This window comes from Enhydra lutris, unplaced genomic scaffold (assembly GCF_002288905.1).
Source record: "Enhydra lutris kenyoni isolate GAN:26980312 unplaced genomic scaffold, ASM228890v2 scaffoldscaffold10, whole genome shotgun sequence".
In the NCBI taxonomy this organism is placed as follows: domain Eukaryota; kingdom Metazoa; phylum Chordata; class Mammalia; order Carnivora; family Mustelidae; genus Enhydra; species Enhydra lutris.
Window position 1 is genome coordinate 40,344,618 of NW_019154094.1, and position 25,414 is coordinate 40,370,031.

At 40.2% G+C, this 25,414-nt stretch overlaps 3 protein-coding genes across 11 annotated transcripts in view; all 3 read left to right on the plus strand.

Annotated features, from left to right (window-relative positions):
- The window catches only part of LOC111143873 (THUMP domain containing 3), a 26,444-nt gene extending 18,113 nt beyond the window's left edge, over positions 1-8,331 (plus strand). For all 3 annotated transcript variants that reach the window (XM_022497877.1, XM_022497878.1, XM_022497879.1), the window contains exons 7-10: positions 2,305-2,420; positions 6,123-6,233; positions 6,772-6,895; positions 7,094-8,331. In XM_022497877.1, coding sequence (XP_022353585.1) covers positions 2,305-2,420; positions 6,123-6,233; positions 6,772-6,895; positions 7,094-7,243 — 501 coding nt within the window. In that variant the 3' untranslated portion in view covers positions 7,244-8,331. The remainder of the gene's footprint in view (positions 1-2,304; positions 2,421-6,122; positions 6,234-6,771; positions 6,896-7,093) is intronic.
- An 8,302-nt stretch (positions 8,332-16,633) lies between these two features.
- LOC111144183 (formin-like protein 4) lies at positions 16,634-18,633 on the plus strand. Its single transcript, XM_022498376.1, has one exon. The coding sequence runs from the start codon at positions 17,738-17,740 to the stop codon at positions 18,176-18,178; it is 441 nt and encodes a 146-aa protein (XP_022354084.1). The 5' UTR covers positions 16,634-17,737; the 3' UTR covers positions 18,179-18,633.
- Positions 18,634-19,050: 417 nt separating this feature from the next.
- Positions 19,051-25,414, plus strand: part of LOC111144365 (SET domain containing 5) — an 83,328-nt gene continuing 76,964 nt past the window's right edge. For 4 of the 7 annotated variants that reach the window (XM_022498631.1, XM_022498633.1, XM_022498634.1 and 1 more), the window contains exon 1: positions 19,052-19,206. The gene's annotated coding sequence lies outside the window, so the exon portion shown is untranslated. Of the gene's footprint in view, positions 19,207-25,414 lie in introns of all 7 variants that reach the window. The other 3 variants (XM_022498632.1, XM_022498635.1, XM_022498637.1) reach the window with 1 other exon arrangement.

Here is a 25,414-nt window from a genome sequence, read left to right on the forward strand (position 1 = left end):
CTGGGATCATGACCTGAGCCGAAGGCAGCTGCTTAACCAACTGAGCCACCCAGGCGTCCCTGGAAAGGCATTTTTTAAGTGAAGAACATTTAACAGGAGAGTCTCCTTGAATCAGTATTATCTAAACTTTAACAAAAATTTGGAAGAGGGTGCTCCTCTTTGAAATTGCTTAAATTTATTTTTAAAAATTGCTTAAATTAAAAAAATTGCTTAAATTTATGAGACATAGTAATTTCTTATATAGAGTATATTTAAAGCCAGTGGGAATAAACTGCAAGGAGATACACAGATTCTGTGAGTGGGCAGAAACTGGACAGATGAACAAGTCCAAAGCAACCCAATTATATTGGAAAAATAATCCAAACTGCAATTAGAAAATGACATGTGTCATCTGGGAGTTAAAAATCCTAGAAGGAAATCTTGGTAGTCTAGATGACTATTGTTTCCTGGTAGTGTGAGCTAGAGAAATTTACTCTGACTAAAGAGCTGCCCACAGAGAAAACTCAAGTTGTTAAGAATTCAAGGAACCAAGCATTAAACCATGATGTACCTATGTTTTAAATAGAAGGGAAAGTTGCCACATGTCAAGAAATATACAACAGAGCTAGAAAGATTCCAGAAGAGCCCCCCCCCCCGCCCCACCCTGCCAAAAGATACAGATAAAGGTTGAGGCATTTCCATTTAAGAGTAGACATGAGAGGGGCACCTGGGTGGCTCAGTGGGTTGAAGGCTCTGCCTTCTGCTCAGGTCATGATCCCAGGGTGCTGGGATCGAGCCCCCCATTGGGCTCTCTGCTCAGCAGGGAGCTTGTTTCCCCCACTCTCTCTCTCTGCCTACTTGTGATCTCTCTCTCTCTGTGTCAAATAAATAAAACATATCTTTAAAAAAAAAAGTAGACATGAGAATGTTAATATAGAAAAATTTAAGATGATACATGATCAGAATGAATGAAGTTATGAAAGGAATTGACAAGACATGTATACAGAATTGTTCACGCAAGTATAAAATAGTGATCTGAGTTCTTTTAAAATTTGGAAGTACTACAAAATTCATCTCTTGCAGAGGCTGAAAATCTAAACAGATTTAGATGAAAAAAATGAGTATTGGGGAATCAGAATCAATTGAGAGGCTTTCATCAAAATCTGTAGGTCTCTTCTACATTCCCTCTAGATCACCTTCAAGTATGTGGGTAAAAGAAAAGACAATGAAGCCTTGTGTTCATGGATATGAGTGTATTACTGTTTACAAAGGAAGAGAGGTACTTGTTCCTCATCCCTAAACAGAGGGCAAAACTTCCCTCTGCTTTCGTATCAGAAACCTTCTGTGAATCTAGAACATTGTTCATCCTAGGGTAGGGTGTTACCTCCATTCCACAAATGACATGTATCGTTGGTATTTATGTTCTGTCGACATGATTTTGACTTAACATTACAGAATCTTTTCAGGGATGTAGCGGTGATCATTCAGAAACTTAATGTAGTGTATATTACATTTTATTTAGAAATTTTCAAATATATTTATATATATATAAAATTTCTATATAAAATCCTGTAATGACAAAAGGATATAGGTTGGTGACTTTAATTTTGTTAAGTTTTTTAAACCATGGTTGTATTTCAGGTTTGTAATGCTTACTATGTGCCAGACACTGCTGCCTGAGGGATTGAATAAAATATCAGACTTGTCCTTAGGGAGATTCCTTGAAAGGCAGACAGGTATAGAAATAATTAAAAAACAAGTGCAGTGACAGTATGTACAAAGTGCTTTTGTTGGGGAGGCAAATGAAGCCTTGTGTTCAGATTGGTCAAATTTTACAACCAAGAAAATGGGGACAAGGCTTGAAAGAGCTTTCTAACTTCATTCAGTGATTAGCTGCGAAATGAAGGTTAAGGGACCCCAAATATTTGTAAGACTTCTTTCTGGGCCCTTACACTTCTATTTAAAAACATCTTTAAAATGGTACTGATAGGGTTGGGGAGGCAAATGAGAGACAGCTTGGAGAGTTGGGGTTGATGTGAGAGAGTGACATTTGAGCTTGGTCTTGAAAGATGAATAGGAATTCAGCAAGTGAAGAACAGGAGGGCTTTTCAAGCAAGGGGAATAGCAAAGTTCACAACATGCAGCGTTCTACCACTTTAGAAAAGCATTGGATTATTAGATTGGATTGTCTAGTTTATTGGCAGTCATTTGAAATGAGTTTCCCTTTAATCATTTCTGGGTTTTGGGGTGTTTTTTAATTTTTGTTCTGTTTTGTTTTGTTTGCAGTTTGCTACTTTGGTTTTAATATATACTATTGTCTTTTAGGGGGCTACTGAATGGTCTAACTGTTATCATATTGCTGGTGATAATAATCCGTTGGCTGTGAATAGAGCAGCAAATAACATCTCATCTTTATTGACCAAGAGCCAAATTAAAGAAGGGTAAAAATTTAAAAGATTTTGTAGCATTTCTTAGACTTAGATGGTTACTTTTTATATTGACATTATGAATACTTCCAGTGCACTGTGACATTGTAACTAAAATGAACATACTGTGAGACTCCATTAAATTTTTTTTTTAATTTTTTTTTTTTAATAAACACATAATATATTTTTATGCCCAGGGGTACAGGTCTGTGAATCGCCAGGTTTACACACTTCACAGCATTCACCATAGCACATACCCTCCCCAATGTCCATAATCCCACCCCCCCCAACCCCCCTCCCCCCATCAACCCTGAGTTTGTTTTGTGAGATTAAGAGTCACTTATGGTTTGTCTCCCTCCCAATCCCATCTTGTTTCATTTACTCGTCTCCTACCCCCTTAACCCCCCATGTTGCATCTCCTCTCCCTCATGTCAGGGAGATCATGTGATAGTTGTCTTTCTCCGATTGACTTATTTCGCTAAGCATGATACCCTCTAGTTCCATCCACGTCGTCGCAAATGGCAAGGTTTCATTTCTTCTGATGGCTGCATAGTATTCCATTGTGTATATATACCACATCTTCTTTATCCATTCGTGTTGATGCACATCTAGGTTCTTTCCATAGTTTGGCTATTGTAGACATTGCTGCTATAAACATTCGGGTGCACGTGCCCCTTAGGATCACTGAGACTCCATTAAATTTTAAAGCCATTTATTGAAAATAACTTACAAAAACATGTTTTTAACTATAATTTCTCCACCTAGTGCAACTGTGTTTATTTGTCTTCCTTTTTCTTATTTGTGTATCTTTTTTCTTACTTAGTGGAAAAATACTGTGTTGATTCATTTTAATTTTATAAAATCCCACTTTGAATATTTTTAGATTTTTATATTCCTGTCTTTTAAATAACTGCATATTTGTGTAGAAATTTCCTCTATTATTTGGCACTCTAAAGCAGTCTCAAGAGTTGAAGAAACCTGAAAGCCATATCCACAGTACCTAAATGTCCTATAGGAGATCCTGACCAATGGTCTTCCAGTCTGTATCACTATCTCTAATGTCTCTGTCTCTGAAGGCTGTCAGTTCTGGCTTTGCACAACTTGGGAGTGCTAGTCATGAACTGAATTCCTCTCTGTACCTTCTGTAAATTTGTTTTAGACCCACTTGGATCTATAAAGAAAAATCTTAGCTCTGTGTCACACGATGCTTGACATCAGATCTTTGATGGGCTACCAAAACTCCTCCTCCTCCGCCTCCAAAATCCTCTCTCCTGCAAGCAAAATATTTTAAGCCCCTTCACCTGTATCCTTTCTGTGCACTGGAAGTCCATTGGTATCTGGGAAATTTTTTGTTACGGTATCTTAAGCCCTGGCCCACTACTACAAGTTACATTCAGTGATGCAAGTTGTGCCAGCCTTTCACTGTTCTTTCAGTTTCATCTGTCTTTGGAAGAATTGGTTGAAATGTCACTTGGTCTTCTCACCAGAGGCCTCATAAAAGTGTTTCTGTGAAACAATTAGGTGCCCTTATTTTATATATTGCCCTTAGATAAAGGTACCCTGTATTTTCTTGGAAGGTGGCAGGAGTGGGTAGTGGTCATTATATTTGTTGAACTGTACAGATGCTCGATATCCTGAATACATAGCCCAGGGAAGTGGTTATATCCCATGACTGGCCTTAGCAAACCTAGAAGCAGCTGCCTCCATAACCCTTAATGTGAGGTTTATATCTGTAAATAGAAATCAATGGTTTTAAAAAATATATATCCAATTGATGCAGATATTCCTATTTATTACTTATACATGGTATCCTTCATATTATTTTATGTCTGTATGTTGGTTATTCTCTTTACTAATTTTTTTTTTATTAGAATCACTGGTGCTTTGTTTAGTTGTTTCATATACTGTTTGTTCTGTTTTTTATGCTCACTGCTTTTTTTTTTTTTTAAGATTTTATTTATTTATTTCACAGAGGTCACAAGCAGGCAGAGAGAGAGAGAGAGAGAGAGAGAGAGAGAGAGGAGGAAGCAGGCTCCCTGCAGAGCAGAGAGCCCAATGTGGGGCTCGATCCCAGGACCCTGGGATCATGACCCGAGCTGAAGGCAGAGGCTTTAACCCACTGAGCCACCCAGGCGCCCCTCACTGCTTGTTTCTTTATTCCTATTTCCTGTTGAGGTTTTTTAAATTTGTTACTTAAAATTTTAAGTTATATGCTATGTTTTTCTTTAATGATAAAATTTCCTGTTTTGGTTTCTTTTTAAATCATTGGTTGTGTACTTGTCTCACTGATCTAGTTGCTCAGGGCAGTGCTTTTCAAAATGTAATGTGCATATGAGTCACCTGAGGATCCTGTTAACTAGATCCATATTCAGTAGGTTTCAGATGGGACCTGGGAGTTTGTTTCCTAGCAAGTCGATGGGTGGTATTCATGCTGCTGGGCTATGGTATGGCCCAACTCTGAATAGCAAGGGTTTAGATCATTTTTTGTACGTAAGTAGTTCAGAGGTTTTAATTTGCTTTATTGACAGTGAATTTTTATGGTACATTTTGTTGCATATTTATTGAAATTTTCTTGGGGCTTAGTACATTACGTTTTTTTGAAACCTGATAATAAAACATTTTTAAACAATTTATTTCTATTTTCTGTATATTTTATCTTGCTTTTCAGACACACTGTACCTTTTTTGTCTATTCTACCTGTACTATTTATCAGTCTCTTAATATTTTATGTTCACTTCTTGTTTTGTTGCAATTATTGGTGCCTATAAATGTGATTAATGTGCTTATTTTTTATAATTTGTGCTTCCCCCCCCCATTATGGAGCAACAGCCTTTATTGCACATTTTCTCTTAAATTCTTCAGTATCTCTCAATAGAATAACCATTTATTTCTTCTCAGTCTTTGATTTGCCTTTTTTTAAAAAAAGATTTTATTTATTTATTTGACAGGCAGAGATCACAAGTAAGCAGAGAGGCAGGCAGAGTGAGCAGGGGAAGCAGGCTCCCTGCCGAGCAGAGAGCCCAATGCAGGGCTCAATGCCTGGACCCTGGGATCATGACCCGAGCCAAAGGCAAAGGCTTTAACTCAATGAGCCACCCAGGGGCCCCTGATTTGTTTTCTTAGCCTGTATGTTACTGCCTTTTGTATCTTGCTTCTTATAGAGCAGCTTTGCTTTAATGAAGAGGATTTGTATCATTTATATTCATTGTCATTTATCATATTTTTTTCAGTCTTCTATGTGCCACAGGTTTTTTAAACAAATACCACTATTTTATTAATTTTGCAGATGTTTCTTGTTATTGAGATCTACCAAACTTCAGATGTGTCACTTCATAATCTTTTTTCCTGTGTTCACTGACGTTTTACGTTCAGTTATATAATATTACTGCTTCATTACTGTTGTCAATCATCTTTTGCAGTTCTTTGTGTTAGTCTTGTTCATCCCTTGATCTGTTTTCTTAAATTGTAGATGAAACCAGATTATCTTTTGAAACCAATCTTAACCATTTTTTAAATAGTTATTACAGATTTTGTCATTAGAAGTTTTATCATATGACCTTATGCTTTCTTCCTACATTTTGGCTTAAAAATTTTGCTTATTGTTAATGTTGTCACAGATACTATCATTTTAGTAGCATTTTGTATTTTATAACAGTTTCTTCATGTTTTTAGACTTCATACTTCAAAATAATAAACACATTGACTTTGTCCCTATAGCAAAGTGTCCTGGAGCTTGCCCATAGATGCTGTTCAGTGGGATATCTGCAATCTGCCATTGAGAACTGGCTCTGTGGACATTATCGTGACAGACATGCCATTTGGAAAAAGGTTGGACTTGGCTTTTTAAAAAAATGAGTTTTACCTTCACTTGTTAAACTAGTACCCATTTTATCTTCTAAGATTCTATCAGAAATCTTCGATTTCTTTTAGTAGACTTAGAGCACTTTTTCACTTAAGAATTATAATATGATGGATTCATGTGTTTTGTTTCTTCTGAAAACTCATTAATTAACCACATTTTGATCCTGACCATCACAAGCTAACCCACTTCCTGGCCCATTGATGAATTACAAGATACTTCCCAAAGGTTGAGGAAAATTTGGTTCTAATCCTCAGGATAAATGTTTTCTCATCATTGGTTTGGTTTATGTAATGTGTTTATTATAGTCATGAAGAGGACAACTTACACAATTATTATAGTTGTCAAAACAAATTTTTCTGTAGCCAGTTCATCTGTTTCATATTTCTAAGTCAGATTACTCATTTTTAGGCATCAGCATTTTATTGTACTGAGTTTTTAACTTCTCGTTTCTAGTTCTAGATGTTTATCTACTAAGTGTTTGATTCACTGGATCTTCTTCTCTAGGATGGGCTCCAAGAAGAGAAACTGGAACCTTTATCCAGCTTGCCTACGGGAGATGAGCCGTGTCTGTAAACCAGGGACAGGCCGAGCTGCACTACTTACTCAGGACAAGAAATGCTTTACCAAGGTGCTGTAAATTAGCCCAAAAATTCACCCTGTGGCAACTTTAGGATCTTTTAATTTATTAAAACTTTTTTTTTAAAAAAGGTGTATTAGTTTGAGTAGGATTTGTTTTCCTTTCCCCCATGGTTTCTTACTACCAGCTAGGCTGCTGATTGGCCTACAGATTTTCTGCTAATTACTTTTCCTTTTTGTGTGTACGCAGGCATTATCTGGACTGGGACATGTTTGGCGGAAGGCACATACTGTCTGGGTGAACATAGGGGGTCTTCATGCAGCAGTTTATCTTCTGAAACGTACACCTCAAGCTTTTGTTCATCCTTCAGAACAAGATGGGGAAAGAACTCCTTGGTGATGCAAAGAATGAAGATGGTTAATGGTATTTGTGCCTCCCAACACTGGGAATGTCAGCATGAAGAACTTGGTTTGAAAGAAAAATACTGTTAATAAAATTGCAGTTTGCAGTTTAAACTGGTCTAAAGCTCTTCACCTCTGTTAGTAAAAGGTCTGAATGGAATTGAAGTTCTTAAGCAGAGCTCTGGAGATATTTTGGAAGGACTGGCTGGGCAATTACTACTTAAATGCTTTCAAGATCCTAAGCCTACTAAAATGCTCTGGGATTTGGGTTTTGAGTATGTTTTCAGGTTTCATAGCAGTTCCTTTTTTCCACTGTAGCAGGTAGAAAGCTACCCTGGCCTGAAGGAAAGGAAGAGAACATAATCAAAACATTTTGGGCCATATTGCATTCAGCTTTGCTCTTCATAGTTTCTCAAGTCGGCTTTACCTCACCCTTAATAAAACGAAGCACTGTATTTTGTGAATAGTGTTTGCCCCATGACAAGATGAAGTCTCACAAGACCAACTGGAAAGTTTACCATCTGCCTTAAAAATTAAAATATGCATGTTATTAAAATTAATGTATAAAACTAAAATAGAGGACTAGGATTGATCAAAGGAATTGCAGATTCTCTCAAAGTCTTTAAGAAAAAAAGAAAACTTCATGAGAATTCTTCTATTTTTTCTTGGATCTGTATTCATACTTAGCTGTTTTTCCAGTTGGATAAAATCCTGACTGGAAAATGAAATGAACATTAAGTCCTTACAAAAATGATGCATCCCTGGGACAAATAGTACTTGAGGTGCATGTGCAGTTCTTTACAGTATTCAGTTTATTTGAAAGTTTTAGGTATCTTACATTTAGAATAATAAAAGGACACCTTTCCTTTGAAAGAATTCACATAAACAGTATAGCCAACAGCCCTAGTCTGGTTTCTCTCTGCATCTACTATTACCCCACACTTTAGCATGAAGTAGAAGATACTTATAAGGGTTTCATATCCTAGACTGGAGTTTTTACCATCAGAAAGCATAGCTGCCCTCTTTTGGGTTCATCATGAAACAATCTTTCACCTCTTTTTTTTTTAAAGATTTTTTATTTGAGAGAATGGCAGAAGGAAGAGGCAAAGCGGGGAGCCTGACATGGGGCTCAATCCCAAGACCCTGGGATCATGGCCTGAGCTGAAGGCAGATGCTAAACCAACTTGAGCCACCCAGGCACCCCTATCTTTCACCTCTTTTTATAAATCATTTAAACCCTTAACTATTAGGTCAGTAATCGGCAGAAATGGAAAGTAAAAGGACTATGTCTGTTTTCACCACTGTTTACCTACCAAGTGCCTGGCAGAGTACTTGCTGAAGTGGGCATTTAATATTTGCTGAATAAAATAGTATTTTTGCATGTTGGCTTAGTTTTTAAGTATACCAAATTTGTGCTCGACCCATCATATGGGTCAGTATATGTTCATCTGAGAAATACAAGGGTAACTGTTGGATACTTGGAATTTTTTTTTTTTTTTAAGATTTTATTTATTTGACAGAGAGAGAGATCACAAATAGGCAGAGAGGCAGTCAGAGAGGAGGAAGCAGGTTCCCTGCTGAGCAGACAGCCCGATGTGGGCCTCCATCCCAGGACCCTGGGACCATGACCTGAGCCGAAGGCAGAGGCTTTAACCCACTGAGCCACCCAGGCGCCCATGCACTTGGAAATTTAAATGTTTAATATCAGTGAGCTAGCCATAGAAAAAGTAAGACACCCTTATTCTCTGCATAGCCTTTCCCAAGAAGTTTAGATGTTATGTGGGAATCTCAGGGGGATATGGTGCAGGTTTGAAAATTACATGAGAAAAACCAAATTTCTGTACCTTGGTACTTTATCATTGTTTGTAAGAGGCCTACTACTCTGTCACCCTTATACTTTTGTCTCAAGGCTAACAAGTTTGCTAATCAGTTTAGTAGCTATTCAGTGATACTTTCTTTGATAAAAACATTTTCACTAGGTAAGAATGGTATTTTAGTTTTTCGTAAGCCCAAATCCTTAATTTCTACATTAGAAATTAAAACTGAGAAAAATTTAATAGTAATAAATGCATCATTAACATTTTCATAGAAGTAACTATTTTCAATAGAGTAATACTGTTTTCTTTTTTTGCAATTCATTTCTCTTAAATGTCTGCCTCAATAGAAGGTAGCTGGATTTTTGTGTATTTTCTGTATTGGTTGAAATATTACTTATTTGTAATTTTTGTCATTTCATGTATTGGTCATTTGGAAAATACTGGTTCACCCAAGTTCTATAAATCTCTCAGATGCTGACCCAGTTCATTACATAATATGTGCAAATTAGATTAGTATCACCACCTAGCTCATTAAAAAAGGGAGGGGAAGCACTGGGGTGGCTCAGTCAGTTAAGTGTCTGCCTTCGGCTCAGGTCCTGGGATCAAGTCCCACGTGGGTTCCCTGGTCAGTGGGGACTCCCTGCTTCTCCCTTTCCCTTCCCCCCATGCCTGCTAGTGTGCACACGCATGTGTGTGGGTGTGCGCTCTTGCAAAAATAAGATCTTTAAAAAAAAAAAAAAAAAAAGTCCTTTTAAGTATTAGGAAGATGGGAAGCTCCTGATAGTGGATACAAGTTTTCCCCAAATTCTAATTTTCACTTCAGAGTTTGAGCTTTGTCATTAACAACTGCTATCAACTGTTTTCCCTGAAAGGTACTTTTATGTTTGGAAAAATGTCTGCCAGATAGCCAACTTTGACAGACCTTTAGGTAAAAATACCATGAAAAGAAAATAGCTAATTCCACTTGTAACTCAACTGTTTTTTTTTCTTAAAACAACCACTGTAATTTAAACATGTAGCTGAAGTACTACATGTGGATTTTCTATTTCATCACTCACACTAGTTACATACTAAAGGTCCAGATTTCATAAAAGGATTTTACTGTTTTCACAAGGAAGAGACTCTCCAGCAGACTTAATGCTGAGCATGGAGCTGACATAGGACTCAAACCCACAACCCTGAGTCAAAACCAAGAGTTGGATGCTTAACAGACTGAGCCAACCATATGCCCCTCAGAAGGACATTCTTTTTTTTTTTCTTAAAGATTTTTATTTATTTATTTGACAGACAGAGATTACAAGTAGGCAGAGGAGATAGGCAGAGAGAGAGGAGGAAGCAGGCTACCCGTCGAGCAGAGAGCCTGATGTGGTGCTCGATCCCAGGACCCTGGGACCATGACCTGAGCTGAAGGCAGCAGAGGCTTTAACCCACTGAGCCACCCAGGTGCCCCATCACAAGGACATTCTTAAGTGGAACTGACACCGCCCCTCCCCTTACCTTGCAAATGCATGGCAGTAAAGAATGACTACTACACTTTGGTGCCACTGTCTTGAGTAATGCCAAGATGCCAGCAGTTTTACCAACTTTTGCTTTTTCAACATTAGTGAAAACATCAGTGTAGATCAGAGGATTTTAAGAAGTTTCTCAAGGGGTGGGTGGCTGGCTGGATCAGCTGGTAGAGCATGTGACTCTTAATCTTACGTTTGTGAGTTTGAGCCCCACAGGGGGTGTAGGGATTACTTTTAAAAAATAAATTAAAAATAGTAAAAACCTACTCAATGCTTTAACTGTTTCGGGGCATGTTTGCCAAGCTTTGACAGAAGTCTCTTTGACTAGCTGATGCGGGACAAATACACGGAAAATGAGCCCAGCCATTTTTGTAGATTCATCCATTTGTAAGGTTTAAACATACTTCTACAAATTAGATATTAATGCAGACTTTGTGGTCTATACACAAATGTTTAATATGACAAAGTATTATTTTTAAAAATGACAATGCCATGACTTTTACTTTTCATCCAGCAGACAATCAGCAATGTCCACTCTGTATATAGCTTTTTGTAAAATTTTTGTTATTGTGTAATTTTTTGTAAGACATTTATTTATTTGAGAGAAAGAGTGGGCATGAGTGGGTAGGGACAAAGCGGGAGGGACAGAGGTGGAGGGATGAGAGAATTGCAAGCAAACTCCCCATTGAGCAGGGAGCCTGATGGCAAGGCTGGATCTCAGTACCCTGAGATCATGCCTGGAGCCAAAAATCAAGAGTCAGATGCACAACTGAGCCACCCAGGTGCCCCAACTGTGTATTATTTCTCCAGCAATGTCATATAATAACTTACCCTTTAAGATATTACAGTAGCTTTTTCTTTTCTTTGGAGTTGATTCTTTCTGTGAGAGAAGTCTGCTGTATATTGGCTTAATCTTTTTAGCATTTTTAGACATAGATGGTGGCTCTAAGTTGACCAAGTAGTCATAATTTCTTTAAGGCCAATGACCCATTCTTTTTTTTTTTTAATCTCTCTTATTTTGAAGTAATCTCTTTCATGGGGATCAAACCTATAACCCAACATCAAGAGTCATGTGTTCTATCAACTTAGCCAGCCAGGTGCCCCACAAATGATCCATTCCTTAGAAAAATATAAATTGGTTTATTTTAGAATAAAGTTATTAAATTCTAAAAAAAAAAAAAGGTGTATTTATATTTAAGAATTTCTTTTTTAATATTTTAAGGAAATATCTGAAACACTGCAGGAAGACAACGGAATATACTTACGTTTAGGCACAAAAAGAACTACAGGATTTCAAAAAATTGCACAATATTGGCAGTTGCTGGGATTATAGAAGGTATAACCTAAAAACTAAGTTAATTTCTAAAAACAAATATTCACACCTTAAATGTACTGCTTAAGTAAATTCTAGATAATTCAAGAATATACTGCACCATTTGATTCCTTCTTATACTTAGCAACAGACACACAGCTATATATAAACACCATCCTTCTCTCAAGAAGGAACCTGAAAAAGTAGGGAAAATCTCCAGTTACACAATTACTAATGTAATTATGACTGTCAGAAGTGCTATGACAAAAAAAAAAAAAAAAAAAAAGAAGTGCTATGACAACATTAAGCGAGTGATCCAATGTAGTGGAGCTGAGGGCATCAAGAAGGTTTCCTGTTTATGCTGAAACAGTTCTTCTCAGTGACTGACATTCAGTTATTGAGTCCTTTAACTTCCTTTCCACTGTGATTGCCCCATCACTCTATACCAAACCACATTACCTCATGTCTGGACTGCTGTAAAAGAACCTTCAAATGTCTCCATCCCTGGAACCCATCTGGTATCCTGCAGTCAGATTAATTTCCTGAAAGGCGGTTTCCATTAGAGAAAGGCAGTACCATATACTGGTAAGGAATACTGACTAAGCAAGTCTGACCAGAATTCAAATCTGTGGTTCTTAATTTGTTGTAGTGTCCAGAAAAGTTGTTCAACTTCTTTAGTTTCCTATTCTGAAAGATGGGGTTTTATTATTAGGACCACAATAAATACACTAGCAATGAGTTTGGCACATTATGGGATACACAGCTGGCATTCAATGATTATTAGTTCATTTCTTCTAACCCAACTGTTTCCATTAGCCTTAGCCTATAGTACACAATAGATTTATGTTGTCATTATTTATTATAAAAAAGAGGTTGGGGAGAGATTTTTAACAAAAGATCAGTAGTAAGAAAAAAGGTTATGAAGAGTGTTGAGTGTTGAGTGAGTTGACCAGAATCCATACATAGAGGTGGGGCTGGTTAGCTGATAAAATAGCCAGCTGTATAAATGTGATCTGAAAATGTGTAAAGAACAAAAACAAAACTCAAAACTAAAAAACAGGGTGACTAAATACCAGGACAAACTGATAAAAATCAGCGATGACTATGAACTCTAGTCATAAAGCTGGAAAACAGGATTATTAAATGTGACCATGACTCTGAGATATAATCAGAGGCAGAAATAGTCTCTCTAATCACCAGGAAGGTATATACCATGATAACAGGAATAATCCATCAGGTTCAACCCTGACTTGGACAAAATAAATGTTTAATTCCATGCTACTAACAGTTCTCTAATAATCCAGTTTCTTACCCACTCCATTAAGAATAGGAAGTGAAAAAAAAAAAAAAAAATAGGGAGTGATGGGGCGCCTGGGTGGCTCAGTGGGTTAAAGCCTCTGCCTTCAGCTCAGGTCATAGTCCCAGTGTCCTGGGATCGAGCCCCACATTGGGCTCTCTGCTCAGCAGGGAGCCTGCTTCCTCCTCTCTCTGCCTGCCTCTCTGCCTACTTGTAATCTCTGTCTGTCAAATAAATAAAATCTTAAAAAAAAAAATTAAAAAAAAAATAGGGAGTGATGGATGGGGGGGTAGACTTCTGGAGAAGTAAGTTCTTCATTATAAAGTAGCATGTCACTAGATAAACTAACAAAATCAAGAATTCTCAACCTTTGAAGTAAAGGTGCTAGATTCTCAGACATATGACCTAATAAAGTGCTCTAGAATTAAGATTGGCCTAAAATAGTCAAAGTACTCTTACCGTTATGATGCTGATTCCTATCATATTCCGGACTAACTGCTGCAAAGCATAATGTACCAAACTTCCTCTTTGCATAAAAAAATCAATGGCAGAGAGTGGTTCAGTCTGTTAGATGCCCAACCTTTGGTTTCAGCTGTCATGATCTCAGGGTCAGGCTCTGAGCTCAATGGGGAATCTACCAGAGATTCTCTCTCCACATCTCCCTTTGGCTCCCTGTTCCTTGCATGCGCTCTCTAAAAATAAGTAAATCTTTAAAAATAAATAAATTGTGTGTGTGTGTGTGTGTGTGTGTGTGTGTGTGTGCATATGGCAGAAACATTATATGGTCCAAATTTTGCAAATGCAAAAAAAATGTAAAAGCCTTTATGAAACCTTCAACTTTCTCATGGAAGTACAAGTATTTGATATACTTTTATCCTAAAAGTATAAGAAATATGGCTCTACTTCAAAAAGAGATAGGTAGCTGGTTTGCAGGAAAAATAAATAAAGCCCAAAGAAGTGAAGTACAGGAAGAGGAATGGTTCATACAGGAAACCAAAGGAAGAGGTCAACAGTGGACAGATGCATTGAGAGACCGGAATGCCTCAGTCTCCTTTATAAACAGAATGAAGAGACAACTTAGGGTTAAGTATGACCCTAAAATTTCTCCATAAAAGGAGCCTGTGTCTGTGTTTTGTGGACTTAGCTATTATTTGAAAACCAATTTCACGTATAAATTAATAAAACCAACACTTACTGAGTACCCAGCTCTGTGTACACGCACTGGGGAATCAAAAGTAAGTCCCTGATGAATGCATTTAGTGGGAAAACAGACAAAAAAGGCAATACTCTTGTTCAAAAAATGTATTTGGAGTGTTTTAACATCCCTTTTACAAGAAAAACAGTCTGACCTGCATGTTTCCAAAACTATTAAATATTACCACTCTTCTCCTCGTTTTTCCATTCATTTTTTTTGAAAGGAAAAAAAAAATCACAAAGTAGAAAGCACAGAATATTAGAGGTTTCTCTGAAGTTATAATCATTTTTGTAGAATAAATAGGTATATAGCCTGGAGGCTGTATTTGCAGTATGATTCTTGGGCCCCCAACATCAGAAGCAAATAAGGAACATGATACAGAATTCCAGTGCCTCCCACCCATCTTAAGTGGATTCAGAATCTCTGGCTGTGGGACTGGAAATCTGCATTAAATAGCAAACCCAACTATCTGTGTGCACTGACAGATTCCTAACAGTCTCATATTCTGAGAAATCTTTAAAAAAAAAATTGTCTTTTAAAAATATAACAAATTTAGGGGCGCCTGGGTGGCTCAGTGGGTTAAAGCCGCTGCCTTCGGCTCAGGTCATGATCCCAGGGTCCTGGGATCGAGCCCCGCATCGGGCTCTCTGCTCAGCAGGGAGCCTGCTTCCCTTCCTCTCTCTCTCTGCCTGCCTCTCTGCCTCTTGTGATCTCTGTCAAATAAATAAATAAAATCTTAAAAAAAAAAAAAACAAATTTACAACATGCTGTATTAGCAGATAAATAAAAATATTTTGGTGTTAGGATATATCAATTTATAATTTATCAGGATGCAACTTACTTTGTGATGGGCTCCTAACAAGATGTGATATGTAAGGTCTGGCATCCTCTGATCAAGCTTCTCCAAAAATGAAAATTTGTAGGACTGAAATATAGGGCTGGTTTCATTAATATCAGATATAGTCCTATTCCTAACTAAATTTCTGTCACCATTATAAGGTTTAATGAAATCCCACTTTCCTAAAATTCATTATGCATTCTTTTTTGAAACCCAAACTAGTCAACACTTGCTTTTTTAACACACTGTTGTCTAAGGCAAGTTTAGCTTTAGTAATGCCTTGTTCAACTTAGCTTTCAGCTAGGTACAACTATAGTATAGATAATACGTTAAACAAGCAGGGAAAAAAACTAAACGGGCCAAGTTTTGTTTCCTTACTGCTCAGTATGAAGAGAAAATTATCAATGCATATTAAGTATTCAGCAACCCACAAACAACTTTTTGGCTACAGCTACAATGTACACAGTGGCAATTTAAATTACATCAAGTTGAAAATTCAGTTCTTTAGTCAGAGTAGCCACATTTCCAGTGCTCAATAGTAATACATGGTTAGTGGCTACCATACAGGTTGGCAAAAATGCAAAACATTTCCATCACTGCAGAACATTCTATTGGACAGTGGTAACCTAAAGCACTAGGAAACATACATCCAAAACTGAGAGACCAATAACCTATCAAACCTTATAAAGACATCCACATGTTGCTCATTCCATTTTACTTAGGATTGGCTAGCTATCAGGGAATACACTAGGAGCTTGGTGGTACAAGACTTAACAAGAACCTGTGACCTCAAGCAGCTCAGAATAGGAGAATTTAAACAAGCAATGACAACCTGAGAAATGCTGATTCAACCTACTATCAGATGAAGAGCACTGGTAACTTTTCTTTAGGGGTGTTGGGCATCTGGGAAGATAGACAGAAGGCAAGATCATAGGGAAGATGGTATTTGAGTTTTAACAGTCTTGGAGTAAGAAGCACCAAGGGTGCCACTTCAGACGGAACCAGCCTACAAAGAGATAGAGCAATGACACTATGATTTGGGTAAACAATTCAGTATGACTGGAGAGGTAATGTTTGAAGTGTACGTAAAAAATTGTAGCAAATGAAAAAGCTGTTAAGACAAGGTCAGCCCATTGAGGGGCCTTGTATATCACCCTCACATTGATGGAATTCATCCTATAAGTAGTTAGGAGCTAGTAAAGGAGTTGCATCAGTCATTTTCACCCCTATCTGCATGTTGGGACAACTGTCCCAGCAACATGTTTGATGGATCAAAAGACAATACCGGGGCGCCTGGGTGGCTCAGTGGGTTAACCTCTGCCTTTAGCTCAGGTCATGATCTCAGGGTCCTGGGATCGAGTCCCACATAGGGCTCTCTGCTCCGCAGGAAGCCTGTCCCCACCCCACCCCACCCCACCCGGGTCAAATAAATAAATAAAATCTTTAAACAAACAAAAAAAGATGATACCACAGGCAGAGACACCAGTTTGGAAGCTATCAGCATTACACCAATTGAGCCCAGTTACTAACTGATGAGAACAGAAATAAAAACATGGATTGAGAGGTATTTAAAGGAGGGAAAACGCAGGTGTTGCTGAACCTCATATCCAATTCTTAGTAAGGCAGTAATCAAGGTCATCTGGACTGTGAAGAAATCAACGGGTAGAATCTTAGCTGAGGAAAAGGATAAAGTGTAAAACGAGGTAAACATTCAAGGAGGAATAAATACATTACTGGGTAAGAGTGAGGCCTCTCCTCAAACTGGGTAGCCTTAATTGGCAGAAGAACTGATCTGTCTGGTTTCATGACTCACTGGGCTGCCAAAAACAGGAGAGGAGAAAGCCACTACTATGTCTGGGGATTGAAAGAGCAAGTACAACAAATGCAAAATGCGCTGAAAGTAGGAGTGCGAGTTGCTAAGATCTCTAACCAAAGGGATGCTAGGAAAGGGCCTAGAATTTTAAGATTAAAATTTAATTTCAAATGCTATACTTTGTTGGTGTCAGCAAAATTCTCAAATGGGGTGAGTAAAAAAACCTCCAATGACTCTGCCTTTCATCTCCCCTTTACCTACAGAAAAAATACTACAAGAAGGATCTTAAGTAGTAATAACACGCAGTCTAGCTGCTTAAAATTAGCGCAAGGTGAATGCTTGGACTCCTATTTCCTTCCTCTACCCCTATTATAATTACTTTGTGACACAAACTCAAGTCTGTGGGAAGAGAGAAATCTTACACCTGCTCAATCCCCTGCAGGACAACGCCCAGCCACCAGGTTAAGCCTGGGCAAAAAAGTCCCGCCCACAATCGAGAAGGAGCGACTCGACTTGGAGGCGATGACGAGATCGCGGGGGAGGGAGGGATTCTTCTAGGCCCAGGGCGGTCCTTAGGAGACAGGAGGCAGCAGAGAACTCCCATAAAGGTATTGCGGCACTCCCCTCCCCCTACCGAGAAGGGTGCGGCCTTCTCTCCGCCTCCTCCACTGCAGATCCCTCAGGATTGCAGCTCGCGCCGTTTTTGGAGAACATGCACCTCCCTCCCACAAACCAACAAGACCGACCCCCGCTCTTTCCCCCACCCCCGCGACTCCGAGAGCAGATCCGGATCGTCTCGTCCTTCAAGCGGCGGACGCCCGGGGCGGAGCCGCGGTCGCCACCACCCAGAAGCCTCGGCCCAGCAGCCCGCCTCCGCCTTCAGCGCGCGCTTCCTGCCACGTTGCGCAGAGGCGCGGGGCCAGACACTGCGGCGCTCGGCCTCGGGAAGGACCGTACCAACGACCGCCTCCCCGCCACCCCTGCTGACCCGCTCAGTGGTTTCGCTCATTTGGGACCCGAGCCAATGGCATGGGGCCTTTCCCCGGGCTTCAGCAACCAATCAGATGCCGAAGCTGAGCCGGCGGCGGGTAAACCGACTCCCTCCAAGGAAGGGGCGGGTGGCAGGACGCCCGCTCGGAGGCACTTTCACTGACCCTCCACTCCCCGCGGGAGGTCGACCGCGCCCGCTCCTCCAACTCTCTCCCCACCCCATCTACCTACCCATCCCACCCAGGGAGCAATGCGAGCGTGCCCATGCGACTGCGCACTCCCGAGGCTGTAACTGACAGGCGCTTTACTCCAACCAAAACACGCCATTTGTGTTTTCACACACGGCGGGAGGAGAAGCGGCCAATCAGTGACAAGAGGTGAGCCGGAAGCGCTCCTCCCTCTGCATGAGCAATGGCTCCGTCTGGATTCGAGCCTTTTCCGCTCTCCTCCCTCCCCCTCTGGTTGCCGCAGGGCGGGCCATACTCCTGCCTGCCTCTGACCACCTCCTTCCCTTCCAGCCTAACAAACGTTATACTCCCTACTGCCCGCGGGGGAAAGCGACCCCTATCTCTCCGTCTGACCGCCTCAGCCACCCATCTCCCTCCTTTCCACCGGGCCCCCCCCCTCCCACCAGAGTCCCGCTCCCCTACCTAGCCGAGGCTCTCTGAGGAGCCGGAGCCCCTGAGCACAGCCTCTTCTCTAGGCGGCCCCGGCGGCTTCCGCTGATTGGCGGCGAACTGGCCAATGGGTGCGGGGCGGTGGGCGGAGAGGCCAATGGCGCGGCGGGAGGGGGCGTGTCCCGGGTGCCCCTGGCGCCGGCGCTGGGAATCCCCGTGCGGTCAGTGGCGTTTCCGCTCGGGCAGCGGGCTGAGTGAGCTGCCGCCGCCGCCGCCGCCGCCGCCGGGGGAGGGGCGGCCGCCGCCCGCCTGCGCTGAGAGACTCACGCAGCCCCAGTCCCGCCAGTCCGCCAACACTGTAGTGCCGGCCCCCCCCTTCCTTCCCTGGCCCTTCCCCCTCCCCGCCTTTGGCTCGCTCCGCCTTTCTGCCCCCCCCCCCCCACTTCACGGGCACGGGCCATTCCCGGCCAGGAAACGCCGTGGCGCCGCGTTGGGCCTAACTCGAGTCCTGCTGCCTCCCGGGAGTGCTGTGCGCCGCAGCCCGGGCCCAGGCCCCGGCAGCGCCTGGGACAAGGTAAGGGTCCGACAGAAAAGAGAGACCTATTCTCACGACTGGGCCCTGGGGAAGGAAGGGTCACCTCCTCCGTCTCCCCGCGCTCGCTCTTCGGGACGTGGGCCTGGCCCTCTCCAGGCTTTTTACAGGAGGATGCTGCCCCTTCTCATCCCCCTCGCTGCCCCCCACACACCATTGCACCCCTATTTCCCAGGGAGAGAGGCCCCCTTCGTAATCTAGTCGACCCCACTCCCCTTTTCATGCCTTTCCTGGGTCAGGACGCTTCCCCTCCCCCACGCCTCTTCACCCCTTTTCCTGGGAACTGCCTACACCACGTTTACCTTTTACTTGATAGGCCTCTCCCTGCCCTTCTCTAAAAACGCACAGGCATACTTTTTCCCCCCTCTCCCCTAACCCCCACCCCAACCCCCTTTCGCGCGGCCTTGTGACAACTCTGATCTAGGGGAGGCCTCTATCCCCCCCTCCATAATGTTCCTGGACGCCTTCAGTATCGTTCTTGGGTCCCCATCTCAGATGATTGCCCCTTTTCCCACATTAAAGACGTTACCTTCGCCACCCCCACTTCACATTCTTGGGCTTACAGTGGCGTATGCCCCAGTATCTGAGATAGCCTCATTGAATTTGTAGGGTTCGAGCCTGGAGTTGAGCCAGTTTGTGTCGTTTTTCCTGCCTTGGGCGTGGAGAGCGATCATTTGAGAACGTCTTTAAAAGCAGAAAAATTTACGCTTTATGAATTCCCTTTCCCTTTGCGTGGAAGCCAGGGATGTAAGGTGAATGGTGGTAAGAAAAAGCCCTGGTTTTTTAAGTAGGTGAATCGCACGAGAGGGAAAGTTGAACTGTTGGGAAAGCCCCTTCTATGCTAATTTATTCTATAGAGCGCCTTTGCTTGTCTGACTTAGAAGCAATAACTGGTCTTTCCCTAGGATACTGATGCTGCAGCCAGCTCTGCTGGTCTGGGTCAGGGGTGCGTGTATGACCTGCATTTTCTGCTTTCTCATGTTACTTGTGCAATGTGTTCACCAGTAACTCATTTCTTACTCAGAGCTCAGGGTTCCATTGGGCTTTGTCTAAACTTGAGTACATTTCTCCAATTTTCTCCGTGGTCATAGTACTGAAGAGTCCTCAGGTTCTCTGCGAATTTCCTTTATAACTTGACTGAACAACTTGCTTCTAAATGACATATTTGTGATCAAGGTCATATTTACATTTTTTGTTGTTGAGCAGATGTTGCATAGCTATACTTTTGATTGGGGAGGATCCAGCTGAGTTGAGCGTTTAGAGATTTTCAGGAGAATGTTTGTGAATTGTGAGAAAATTTCTTGATGGTTAATTTTATGTCATTAATGATTTTAGGTCACTCTGAGAGAAAAGTTGTAAGTGGTAATTTTAGATGTGTGAAATGTGCATATGAGCAAGGACTAAAACAAGAATATTCACATAATCAGAGGTTTCTGGGCCTCTTGGAGGACACAGGAAATTTTTTTTACTGGATTTCTTCCAGTTTTCTCAGGAGGATCATTAGTTTTCTAATGTAGCCCCAAATTCTGGCCCGTATGGGATTAGAATCTTCAAGGTTTACTCATACTGTCATGTTTATAAAAATGAGTTATGTCCTTTGATAAGACACAGGGCTCTGTCTCTAGCTGCAAATTTAAATTTGACTATAAAGAGAGTGTTTGGGAAATTGGCCTTTTAAAGATGAAAACTTTAATCTTCACTTCTTCGTTGCTGGCTTAATTTTAAAATGGATATTTGGAATTTATTTGGTGAATTTTGATTTTTTTGGTAAAAGGTCTTGGTTTAAAACTAAAAGGTTGACCTTAGGATTGTTTGGTTCTTAAAGCATAATTCCAGCCTTTCTGGCATAGAGCACTGGTCCAGAAAAAAGAAAAAAGAGTGTGTAAGGAGTGGGGGTGGGGTAAGGAGAAGGTTGTTCCTTTGGGTTGGATCACAGGGGTGAGTATACAAGGCAGCAGCAGCTGCTGGCTCTGGAGCTCTGGTTGCTACGTGAGAAGCTTGAGTAGTGCTGGCTGCTGTCTCCAGGGAAGGACAGCAGTGCAGCGTCCATTAATGCTGTTGGCTGCAGGGAGCTGCACTTAGGCGATGGCTGCTTCAGGACTAAGAAGAAACCTTGCTTTCCTTGGGAATTTTGACTGCTGAGCTGGTTTTGCATTTTATTGGTGGGGAGATCAGAGTTAGCAATTCGTAACCTTCTACCCATTTATGGATATTAGCATCTGGAAAATGCATCATAGTTAAAGACTCTTGTTTGGTTTTTGTTTTTGTTTTTGTTTTTTTGGCAGATTTTCAGTTTTTGCCTGAGGATTTATGCTTGGATAGGTCTGAAAGTTCCATTAGAGTTTTAATTTTTCAATCCATTTAAAACCAAAGTAATAAGAATTTAAGGATCTTCCAGAGCACCAGAATGGGAAAAACCAGTTCTTTTTTCTGCAGCTGACATGTTTCCTCCATCACTTTAATTATTGAATTAATTTTGGTATTTTGTTGTCTGTGTGCCTCCTTCCTTCTCTCAAGTTGTTAGGCCACATCTACCTTATGGAATAGATGTTTTGCTAACCATATTACTGCATTTGGAATTGTAAACTCTAAAAAGAACGGCTTTTTTGGGAATGATTTCTAAATATTAATCTCAGAAGTATACTCTTAATTTCTGTATTAGTATAGACTTCTCTTAACTAGATTATTCCTTTGGCATTTGACCTATAAAATTGATTTCACTATATATGTGTCAGATGTAGTCTTGTAAGATCACAAGGATGTATGTTTGTCCATGATCCATTTGAATAAAGGACGGGCCAGAAGGAATACTCAGAAATCGAGTAAGTCTGGAGTACAGGATACTTGAAAAGATAGCATCTGAACCTCTTATTTGATCTCCCCTTCCCCCACAGCTCTTGCACATTAGGCAGATCTTTGATTAGGCAGAACAGTTTGAGTATGGAAGTACTTGAAGGAAAACCACCACCCAAATATACCACCACTTATGTAGTATCTAACAGATGTCAATGTGTTTTCGTCCCCCCACCCCTCCAAGACTCTTGCATCCTATTCCCCCCCGCCCAGAATTTTGATATTTTCAGTTTCATGTAAATGTACTTAAATCCCACAGTCATCTATAATGTGTAATCTGACTCTGGCATTTGTGGCAGGGAACCAAAAAGAATAAAAATGAGTTTTGTCATTCACAAATGTGGCTTGCATTGTCTCTCAGTGATACAAACCAGACTAATGAAATAGAACCTTTAATGAATAATATTTTAGGTGGTTCTCTTAGTAGTATTACATATAAAAGATGTCATATCAAATAAAGATGGTTTCACTTATAATGGCTGTTTAGCATAGCTTAGATATAAATGTAAATGTCTTTTAGTTTTAAGTTACTACATAACATGAAAGTTACCTTATAAAATAATTGCTTTTTCACTTGTATTTTCTGTTGTTTGGAACCCTTTGTGATCTTGATGTAATCATTTTCTGAAAGATCATAGAGACCCTTTTCATAGGATTTATTTAACAGTATGCTTGAAAATTTTTGTATATTCTGATACTATTTTGTGTCTAGTAACTTACATACTTTCTGAACTTATTCTGGCCTTTCTAGTGGAGGGTTGACATCTCATTTTTTGCTTTTGGATAGGAAAGTAATACATTGCAAAATGGAGATGTGCAGACAACCACTCTTATCCTCTTCCTGTTGAAATAACTTAATGAAAGATAAGGCCACAGTTAACAATCATTGGATACATCTTATTATTGAAAATTGGATTATGATCTAGAATAAAATTTTCTTCTAATTTTTCGTTCAGCTCTGGTGATTTGTCAGCTCAATCTGAAACTAAAAGGCTTAGAAGCGGTGAATTTTATTTATAAAAAAACTTCCAGGTATTGAAAACTAAAACTTACTGATAGGGATATTTCTTTAAGACAGAACTTAACTTTGAACTCTGTAAAATATGTAAGATAATGTATATTTAGTAATACAACTGGTAGTTATTTGAAATTTGATTAAAAACACCGTCTCAGGGGTGCTTGGGTGGCTCAGTTAGTTAAGCTTCCTGTTTGATATCACCTCAGGTCTGGATCTGCTCAGGTCAATGAATTCAAGCCCTGTATTGGGGTCTGTGCTGGGTGTGGAACCTGCTTGGGAAAAAATCCTTTCTGAGGCAGTCCTTAGAAAATAAATATAATGCGTCTGTGATAGACAAGGATTGGTACCATTCCTTACTGCCAAAAATCCAAAATATGTGATGAAATGGTACTTTTAACCTCTAACTTGCTGTAGCAATTGATCACTCTTGTGGGAAAGATTCAGAGAAATTCATGAAAGATAGAATACCATTTCTTTTATCAATATGTATTTTGTTAAATCATTTAGAATCTTGTGAAAATTGTCCTATTGTGTATTCATTTCTAAATTGATATCCAGTAATGGGGTGGAGGAACTGTTAGAAAGCATCACTTTAGAAAAGCTCTTAACACTTTTTGAAGGAAACCATGAGAGATAATAAAGAAACAATGACGCTAAACCCAGCCTACTTTATAGGAGCTTTCACTGAGCAAGGGATTTGTAATCCCATCCTGTCTTACTCAGTTTTTCCATCATATTGATTTTGTTTGCTGAATACCTCAAGGAGAGATGTAAGGGTCATGTTAAGTATCTTTGATATAAAGGCAAGGAAAAGGAATTTTATGCGTATTGGAATAGTATCTTCGTATTGTTAAAACACTAAGAATATTAGCTTGTTTTGCTTTATGTATATGAGTGTTGGTTTGGTCTGACCGCTTTCTCTTCTGTGTTTTGCTGTCTTCTTGTAGTCTGAGAATTTTCAGAGTTTAGATGGCAAATTGAAGTAGTAAGAATCATTTCCTAATCTATGTTGGTTATGTATATACACCCAGAGCTGGGGATATGCTTTGGCCTATGTTATAAATCATAAAATAAGTAGTGAATATAGGAATTTGTAAGAATTTGTTTCTGCCTGGGGATTCAAGTTTTTGATGTGCTACCTAATCAAGGGAAAATGCCGAATTCCTTGCTGCTCTGCTTGAAAAATAGATGGAAGCATGGGAGGAGCCTGAGACTTCTGCAGCAGGATTTGGTCTGAGTAGAAAAGGAAGATTTTTGTTTCAAATTGCCAGCTGCTTATGTCAGACTGACTCCCTTATTATGCTTTTAGTTGGCCTGTCAATATGGCCAAACAGCTAGATAAGTGCGGGGCAGGACAAAGGGCTCTTTACACAGCGGGGAGGCAGTGTTGGTGGGGGAAGGGCAAGAGGTAGGAAAGGCAGGAGGAGGAGGTTCTTTTCCCTGGGAGATTATTCAGTTTGGCATACAATTAAAGAAATCATTTATAGTTCTCACTCCAGCATTGAATTTGTGCCAACTATATAGTCTTAACCTCAAATTTAGTATGTCCCTGAATATCGGGTAGGGACCCATAAAAAACTAAAGCTTTTTATAGGTTAAAAGAAAACAAATCCCATGCACTCCACCCTCCTAAATACAAGCCACCTCCTGAGGAAACCAGTTCTAGAGCATCTGACAGCTGAATTCTCGTTAAGAAATGGAAATGAATATTTTATCTGCATAAAACTTTCACGTTTCAATATATATATATAGTCTTTATTTAGATTGGGATTAGACCAGAATAGGTAGAATGATTTGTTTCACTTTGTGAAGTAGTTGCGTATTGTTAGCTCCAATTTTATTTTATTTTTTAAGATTTTATTTGTTTAAGTAATCTCTACACCCAGTGTAGGGCTTGAACTCATAACCTCGTGATCAGGAGTCACATGCTCTACCTATAAGCCAGCCAGGTGCCCCTGTTAGCTCCAGTTTTAGACCAGTAATATGGAGAGCACCCTACAGGATATGAGTGTTGGATTGCCATCATAGAAAATGCTTACTGAAGAAAGGCTCCTTATTTGTCTCATCCCTACTTCTTGGAGAACCTAATATTCCTTGGAAATTTCTCCCAAGGTGCCCTCTCCCCTTTTTAGGTTAGGCACAACTTAGTTTAGTACATTTACTCAGCTCCCAGCGGAAAGTGGGGTGGTTGCATCTAGCTTGTTAGAATAATATGAATCATGGACTTGGAAGAGATTTGTCAGTTACCTGGCCCTTTAAGCAAAATCACAATGAGATATTTCAAAGTTTGGGCCCTTTTTGAAGTTTTGTTTAGTTTTT

Bases quoted from the DNA above. Each gene is read 5' to 3' on its own strand.
- LOC111144183 (XM_022498376.1), top strand. From the start codon at position 17,738: ATGCACCTCCCTCCCACAAACCAACAAGACCGACCCCCGCTCTTTCCC.